Here is a 9,124-nt window from a genome sequence, read left to right on the forward strand (position 1 = left end):
GTGTTACGCTCTCAGTTTGTACTTTACTTGTGTTTTACTTGAGCTTTACTACGAGTAGCTCGTGGAACAGAGTTAATATATTGTTAGTGCCAAGTTAGCAACGTTGCTATGAAAGCTAGATTGTTATTTATGAATAAATTTTAAAAAAATGATTTGTTTGTTGAACGTTTTTTCAGAGGTATTTAATATTTGAGTTGAAGTATTAAAATGATATTTATTAATTCTATTTCTTCAGCATATTTTCTATACTACGGAGGTTGAAATTTTTGATAACACTTAGTATTTGCGTGCAAATTAGTACCGTTTCTAGGTTTTTCTAGAAATAAACTTTGAAAAAATAAATATATGCTAATTTTTTCTTCGTATGATTTTAAAAATACGCATCAGGTATCTAATGTTTATATAACAATCGAAACACTTTTCACGATTTTATAAATAATATGCATTTCTGTTCATCATTTTTAATTTTTTTAAAACAAAAAAAATTTCAAAATGAAAACCCAAAACGATAATGAAGACTCTAAATTAACTTTAGCGAAGTGCGTTGATTAAAGTTCGTAATGTAAACATAGTATCCCTAAGCCTCATTTAGGCTGTGTGCGAGTTCGAGTAAATTGATGACAAATTAAGGGAAATAGTAAACTATGTCAGTATGTTGGCATAACGTTGGCATTTACCAGAATTTCAAGTAGGGTAAATTAGATAAAAATTAGGTAAATTTAGTTTTAGCTCTATGAACATTTTAAAAAATATATATGAATACTTCTAACAGAAAAATAATAAATAAGTGGAATAAATAAATTTAAATAAATGGAGTTCAAAGAATGCTTAGGAAATTTCAATTGACTTTACCTCAATTTAATATCCTACTTAGGGTCGCACTTTTTCTATTCATTAAGAGAGCTAGATTCTATTTCCATAGCTCGTATTAATGGCTTTGTAGCCAATACCAAGTGGTTATAGGGACAGGTGTCAAATTCTTAGGGTATCACAATGGACCTCATGGTCTAAGTGAGTCTTCGGACGGCCCCAGTAACCTGACCTAACCTACCTCAATTTACTCGAACTCGCACACGGCCTAAATAAATACCTTTTCTTAAGTACAGTACTGAAAATATGCGTTAATAGAGATGCAACTCTGTTATACACGTGACAAACCGCACCATCTATTCAATGCGAAGCCCGAACCTCTATCTTTCGCAGACGAACGTCATTTGATTTGAGTGTCGAAGTCTTCTTGGTTAATAAGGAAAATGGATAAAATTAAAATACAATGCAGAGCGTGCATGACCTTGACAGCTCGAGAGTATATTGATATGCAGTCGATATTTACTGATGAACTCAGTTATTATGACGTATTTGCATTTATAACGCAGCTAAATGTAAAATCTGGTGATGGGTCGGTGACAATGTTATGTCAAAATTGCGCAAATAACGTAAAGAATATCTATACATTTCTAACTGAGGCACATTACTCCGATATAGAATTTCGTGGAAAAATGGAATCAGAGAGCAAGTCAGAGAATAAGCAGACTAAATGGTTCATGAATGAGGTAGTGTAATATTTTAAATATATGTTAGTAAGCAGTATTAATATATTATTAATTGTAATTTTCAGTTTCGTAAAAAAAGTGCAGAAAAGGAAGGTGCTGAAAACAGTGTAAATATTGTCGAAGCAAGAGCAACTTCGTCAAGACTTGATCTAGGAAATATTTGTGAAGAAATGCTATGCGAAGATGCTTTTCTAAGCAAAGTTACACCAACTAAGGGAGATTATTCTTTGCCTAAACGTTTGAAAAGTTCGTATCATTGAGCTCAACAATAAATTTTCCCGAGTTCCAAAATTCAAAAAGTTTGTAAATCTACACAAAAAAGTGAGAGAAAAATTGTATGAAACTCGTCAATATCTAGTCTGTGTAGTCTTCATGTAATTTGATTTGTAATGATAGTTTCTGTTTATTCCTGTACTTATTGAACATATTTAATATATTTAATTTTTTATAACTTTACGTTCAGTATATTATTTACATTGTTTGAAATATTGCAGTGATTTTTGATGATGTTTGGTTAAAAAACACAAAGAAATATATACGTATATATAGGGAATTATTCATTTTTTATTCAGTTGGAACTTATTGGCTATTATAAGAAAATCACATTTCGCTTTATGCTCTTTTAAGGTTCGCTCTTCTTATGACGCGATTTTATCAATTTTTTTTTGTGTAAAAGTAACAGAATAGTACTACACTCTCATTTACCATTATGGTGCCTTATTAGCCAATTTTTCATATTTTTTCTCTAGGTTTTATATTAAACTGCTAATAAAGACTACACATTTCCGTAAATAACCTTAACATTGATTATTAATCTTTAAGAAAACAGTACATTCAACAATTGTAGTTCAAATAAAAATAAAGGGAAATGAAAGAATCAATAAAATTTTGCTTTATGCATAAGTAAAATCCCCTACAAAAACGTAGGGAAAATTTTATTTTCTACTTGTACAAGCGTTCAGCAATTGCATTACGTTACCTTGTGTGCGAGCTATTTGGTAATCGGATTGAATTTGTGTTGTTTGCAATAACTATTCATTTTTCCTCCGTTTTGCTGTTTACATTTCCTTGCAAATCACGGAAAATGTTAAAATCTGTAGGATAGGAATCTGTAGGAGATTTGACATAAATGTTGGACAAATTCTACTTCTGCTTGTGCAAGCACTGAGCAATTACTTCGCATTACAGTGTGTGAGAGCTGCTAGGTATGATAATTGCCATCAATTTAAATAGAAAATTGATTTTAAACTGCCAGTTTAATTTCTTTAATTTAGATATAAGTTCATTATGTTTTCACTCAAAGATAATAATAATTTCTGTTTCATACTAAAACATATTTACCCAATAATTCAACTGATGTTGGCTTGAATGGTATTGAGTGCTTGCTTAACGATTTAATAGATGTGATTTTTTTAAAAAGATCAGGTCCCTAGTATAGTATACATTTTCTTATAAGAACTATGGACACAACTGAAATATTTTAGCTGTTGACAAGTTAAAGGGTTTATAAAAACTGATAAACTCTCGCAACTGATGTAAAGTAAATACGAAAACAACACATACAAACCAGTGATTTTTGTAGGTCTAGTCAAAAATATAGACAGCAAACATAACATATAGAACAAACATAACTCGTTGATTGGTTGGGTACTACTTATATGTCTCTAACTTAAGAATGGATAATATAATTAACTTGAATTAACTTTTTAATTATATACAATAATATTATAAATTCTTACCTATATATTATAATATTGTTTGGGAAACATTTATTATATTTCTTATAACTAGCGATAGCTTCAATTAAAATTCCACAATATCCTCTGATGATTTCTTCTTAAGGCTTGTGGATAAAAACTTGACTGAACCACTTTGAATACGTGTTATTTGAAGAACTTACGTAACGCGATCTTTTGAACTGTTGATCTGGCTTTTACTCGATTTTGTACGGTTTTTGCAATTATAACCTGCAAAATAATAATTATACATTTATTAAATTAATAAATCACAAAAATATTTAATAAACAAATAAAAAATTTATTTTATATTGTATTTAAACGTATTTTAATTTATATTATGTATATATAACAAGCTATACCCTGCGTGCGTTTCTACGTCTCACAGAAGACAAATGATGTGACATCATCACTGCTACTTAAGAAAATAGAAAAAAATTTGGGTTAATGGCAGGGTCAATCGGAACTCTTCCATTATCAATATTGTTAATAGTTGTGTTAAGATCGTAGATGCTAGTTTTCGAATATTTTTCCGTCACAGAATAAGATCTCTGGCCAAATGGTGTATATATAAAAGTAGATCTGTCACAGTTGGATTTGACGCTTTATTTGTTCTCTTATAAGCTTTGGTGCATCTTTTCCAGATAATAGCTTTCCATCTTTGCGGAACTTTCGCCATAACGAAACCTTTTGAAATATTACATATTAGTACTTCGGTAAAATGTACATCCAATGGCAATGGCGATTCCCAACGACAGAGTTAAAGCTATTTCATTTTGTGGACGAATGTAATGTAATAGTAAAGTAATGAACGATTTTTCTCATTTCGTCAGGTATAGATTATATTACAAGGGAAACCTCACTAAATAAAACATCTGACCGAAATATACTTTTAAAATATTGTTTTTGTGTAATTTTTCTGTGCTATAAAATTGTTTGCTAGAATAGTTATTTAATGGACTGCATATGTAAAATAGCTTTACGATTTGGATACACGCCAGAAGTGCACAATAAAGGAGCAGTATTCCAAGTTATCGTTAATAATCGGCATGTGAAATTGTATATCATTTATAAAGTTCTGAACGTATTGATGATACACGAATATGATGAGGTGGGGGAACTTGACTGGTCCGTTCATAAATTTGATAGCTGTCTAACAATGTTCTTCCATAAGGAAAAGGGGAATTGAGCACATACCTTAAAAGCCAATTGCTGCGAACTAATTTTAAAGAGCAAAATAAGGTTCTTGAATTCGCTTTCACAAATATCCTGTGATTTATCTCATATCACTTCAAAAGTACTGCCATACTTGTGAAGATTGAGGAGAGCAAGTATGTATATTTGAAGTATACATACAAATTAATTAACAATCATTTCAAAACTACAAAAATAATGTTCTAGTTTGTTGTTTATTTAAAAATGTTCTTGTTTCATATTGTACTATTCATTTCAACATTTTATTCTGTTAAATAATTTAGTATGGCGCAATAATAAATCTGGCCATCAAACATTTTATCAATAAAATTTATCTGTAGTTATGGTTTAATAATATTATCTCAAAACAAATTTTTTAAATATTTCTTGAAATTATGAATATAATATTAAACTTAACAAACCTGAGAGGGAACTGGAAATTCAGTGCAACAAAGCTTTTTTATAGTCGCATATCTATCTTCTCGGTGGCTTGAAAATATGCTAACAACGATTTGAGTTTGTTTGGTAATTGCCTTCCGTAAAGCTATTGCTAAATTATCAATACGGTCGCTATCCAGCACTACTGTTTTAGGTCTTTGTACTTTTATTCCCATTACGTCAGTACACTTTTCATATTGGTCTAAAAATGTGTTTCGTCTCTTTTACAATAATTTAATATCCAATCCACCATATTTATTGGATTCAGTAAGTAATTATTTGACGCGTGTTTTCCAAAATCGGTAGACACACCACAGCCGAAACGTTTTGATCCAAAATACACTTGTTTTCTCCTAATACTCTACCCACCAATGGTTGTGGTGTTTTAGCGAGAGATAAACCCCAGCATGATAACATTAATTTCGCTTCTGTACTCTTATTTACATTATCAATAAATTTTTCTAAACACAACAATTGTTGATTTGGCGATGCTCTTGTGAATGTGGCGATTTCACGCATTAATTTAGAATCTGATCGTAAATTATCTTGAAGACCAGTTAGACGACACAATTCTGGAACCAAACAAAACACACATTCCTGAACTGTGTTCTCGGGACGAGTGTAAGTTTTCGTGGTTACTAAAAGTGGTTGCTTTTTATCCTTAATATCTACATTATGACTTTTGTAATAGTCATCAACAAATGAAATTTTTTGTCCGTCCATATCAAATTCAGCAAGAGTGTTAGTATCAAAATTTATTTCATCAATTCTGTACGTCTTATTGCTATAACTTGTCATTACTACACAACCAAGTAAGGCCTTTCTTGCATTAACTTCAAATTCTGATGATTTCATTTGATGTATTTCAGTAACCACTTCTAGAACAGTTACTTGATCAAGCCAGCGAAGAGATAGATTAAAACAAAGCATTAATCCTCCTTCGCATTCAGTTACTGCAGTCGCATATTCAGGCCCAATTTCTAATTTTGCATTTGACATTATTTTGGGATTTGTGGGATCAAAGTGATTTTTACCAACACGAATATAATTTAATGATTTCATGGTTCTATCAAATATTATATTGTAAATATCCAATACATCTTTTACTGATTTTTTTGTTTAAAAGTAATTTGTATCTCAACGTCGGAACCATCTCTATCATTTCTAGAAATAAGTGTCATTTGGACATTTGGTAATAACTATGGCAATAACAATTGTGATCCATTGATCAACTTTGTTTTGCCAAAAATTTCTACATGGTCAGAAAGATATTTACTTTTCAAGCTATTTACTTCAATATTTGGAGTGAATTTGATGTTATATTCATAGACTTCAGTATCCGGCATTACATTAAGTTTGATATAGTTGGCAACTATAGGTACCTTAATACCTGTAATATAAAAAAGTTAATATAGAATTTTATATTTAATGTAATCGAAATAAATATATAAAAAACTTAAACTAAAAACTGTTCTATTTAATATACACTTTTACACACATATAAAATCGCATGCATATCGTCATCGATTTATTTAGGGGCTATTAGTTTTTGGGTCTCCTTATTAATATGGAAGATTATTCGGACACACTTTTAGGAACATATTTACCATCCCTGTGTACTTCTTATTTACGTCCATACCATTTACTATAAACTCAAATTTTATTCTCAACTTTATTTTTAAATAACTTCACTAAATCCAAAACACATATATATTTAACAAAATTCTGTCTATATAGATGTAGTTATAGATGTAGTTATAGAAGTAATCAAGTCATACATGTTAAATATCATATTGCACATGAATCTTAAATCTTAAATGTATTTAAAATGGTAGGGTAATCTGCACAGATGATATCTATGCATCTACGAAGAACATAAACCAATTATTGCGCAGATTTGTTTAAACATTTAGAGGTAGCCAATCTATAATATATAGACCAGAATATACAGAATTAAAAGTTGTGAAGCATTAGCAGTTTTCTTTGAAATTTAAAATATTTATTATACGTGGATCCATTTGAAAAAAGCAAGCTTATTAAAGAAAACAAGGCACAATTGTTCGACACTATACTGGAATAAGATTATATGATGCTCTAGGATAAGCTATAGATATTCACTGTTGCCATTTTTTATAAAAGAAAGCAATTTTTTTTAAATAAACACACTCATCTATATATGATGGACTCGAAATATTTGGCGTTATCTTTATTATTCGAACAATATTTTTAGAACCTTCAATTTATATTTTTGATTTAAATTCATCATGAAATTCTATTGAGAAACTCAAATTCTCCCGATGAATTTCTCATTAATTTTTACTTAGAAATCTAAATTTTCAGAATCGCTTACATCAAACTATCTTTCCATTCCAAATAAAAAGATTGTTTGCAAATATTACTAAGAATACGCAACTTTAAAGTAAATACAATTTGTGATTAAATTATCTTCAGTACCAATATAATCTCCCTGGTTTTCAACTTCCGTTCCGTTCCATGTTGGAATTTCTTCCTGAGTATAAATTTGTGCTCTATTTTGTGGCTGATTGCTTTCTTCCATCTTTGTACAAATATTTATGTTTCCTAACATGTATGCAAAAAGTTTTGATCGCCTTCCAACACCTTCCACATGTCGAAATGCAACTTCACGGGCTGTTGAAGTAGCACCTTCAGAAATTACTGAAATAGAAGTAGCATCTAACCTTGAAGTAATTGAGGAAAATTGTGATTGCAAATTGCGGTATTCAGTGGTTATAGAGCAATCATTGTCGGAGAGTAAGTTGAATAATTTTCCACGACTTCTCCCAGCCATTTTAATATTTTATATTTCTGAAAATACAATATCGTAAAATATTTGAATAATTTCAAAAAATCTACATCACGATGTTATAAACAATAGATATATTAAGCTTATCAAAATGTTTGTAACGCAAAAAAAATTAGTCGGGAACCATAGAAACCATATTGATATACATATGATCGACATGATATGACAAACATATTTAGCAATGTTCGTCTATTTGTCTGGATGTTGATCATTTATCCATATACTAATTTATAAAAAATTTGCTTTTGGACCCGCCCACACAGATGTGTCTATATTATGGTTATTTCACTTTGACCCAGATTGAAGAGCATATAAAGTATAACCTATATAAAATATTTGATAAAAATAAGCTTTCCATCAAAGTCTAAATGCATTGTATTTAAAGGTAGAAAGAAATTTATAAATATAGTTGAAAATTCGAATCGAAGTTTCGGCAAAAATAAATTTATCATTACATCTTTTTATATAGTTTATAGTATCGTATTATATATATGCGAACAATATGACCATAATAACTAATATAATAAAATACATTTAACAATTAATTACTTAAATCTGTACCTAGAGCAAATATTATAAACTCAATATCAACACAGATAAGACAAATTTTATAATTGTAAGCCAAAAGAGACGTCTAGACAAATATACAACAGCAGGCATTGTCAATATTGAAGTAGGAAGTGAAGACATATCTGCTTGTGTAATAATTTTTCGGAGTGGCGAACCGAATTCGATTAGTGGTTGTCGAATTCGATTAGTAGCTCAGGCTACGCCCCTGACCGGGCGTTCTTGAATTTATCTTTATACTAAACAATTACTTATCACACATAAATGCGTCAGCTCTACTTCAGCTATACCCTTACATAACATCTGTTCTTCTGCTATCTGTTCTCTTAAACTATCGCGCATGTAAACCTAAGCCTAATCAACCTTTGAAATCGTCATCATAGAAGTGGCTAGATTTTTCTATCTTGCTCCTAGTTAACTTCAATTCAAGTCTCACCCAATCCCCAATCCACTTACAATTCTTTACAATACCCACACCTCTTACACAACTACATCCAAACCCATGTATTCGTAATGTGATTCAAAGAATCTCACCTACTCTACAGATCTCTGCAAGCACAAAACAACAACAACAACACGATCTAACTGAAAGCATTTAAGATGCTTAGAATAACAATAGACAACATTACATTTTACAGTATAAAACGACGAAAAATTGCATACATTGAACAGATCATAAGAGATAAAAGATATGCTGCAACTAATTTTGCAGTATAAACTCCATTAAGGACAAGAGATAAATTAATTGAAGCTCAATTAATGAACATTAATTAATAAACATGAAATACTGACGAAGCTAATACCTATATAGA

At 30.2% G+C, this 9,124-nt stretch overlaps 2 protein-coding genes across 2 annotated transcripts; one reads left to right on the forward strand and one right to left on the reverse strand.

Annotated features, from left to right (window-relative positions):
• The first annotated feature begins 1,177 nt into the window (after positions 1-1,177).
• On the forward strand, positions 1,178-1,968 carry LOC119662395. Its single transcript, XM_038072001.1, has 2 exons — positions 1,178-1,553; positions 1,619-1,968. Exons 1-2 carry the CDS (start codon positions 1,254-1,256, stop codon positions 1,811-1,813), a joined length of 495 nt encoding a protein of 164 aa, XP_037927929.1. The 5' UTR covers positions 1,178-1,253; the 3' UTR covers positions 1,814-1,968.
• Positions 1,969-3,300: 1,332 nt separating this feature from the next.
• LOC119688483 (protein argonaute-3-like) lies at positions 3,301-7,478 on the reverse strand (the record flags this gene model as incomplete). The annotated part of the gene is made up of 6 exons (XM_038103158.1): positions 7,349-7,478; positions 6,122-6,311; positions 5,198-5,984; positions 4,906-5,142; positions 3,442-3,520; positions 3,301-3,389 (listed from the first exon to the last, which is right to left on the reverse strand). Coding segments are annotated over exons 1-6 (1,512 nt in total), but the record flags the coding sequence as incomplete, so codon positions are not given.
• Positions 7,479-9,124: the final 1,646 nt, after the last annotated feature.

This window comes from Teleopsis dalmanni, chromosome X (assembly GCF_002237135.1).
Source record: "Teleopsis dalmanni isolate 2A chromosome X, ASM223713v2, whole genome shotgun sequence".
Taxonomy (NCBI): domain Eukaryota; kingdom Metazoa; phylum Arthropoda; class Insecta; order Diptera; family Diopsidae; genus Teleopsis; species Teleopsis dalmanni.

Bases quoted from the DNA above. Each gene is read 5' to 3' on its own strand.
- LOC119662395 (XM_038072001.1), top strand. From the start codon at position 1,254: ATGGATAAAATTAAAATACAATGCAGAGCGTGCATGACCTTGACAGCT. The intron at 1,554-1,618 runs GTAGTGTAATAT...TGTAATTTTCAG, and splicing joins CTAAATGGTTCATGAATGAG to TTTCGTAAAAAAAGTGCAGA.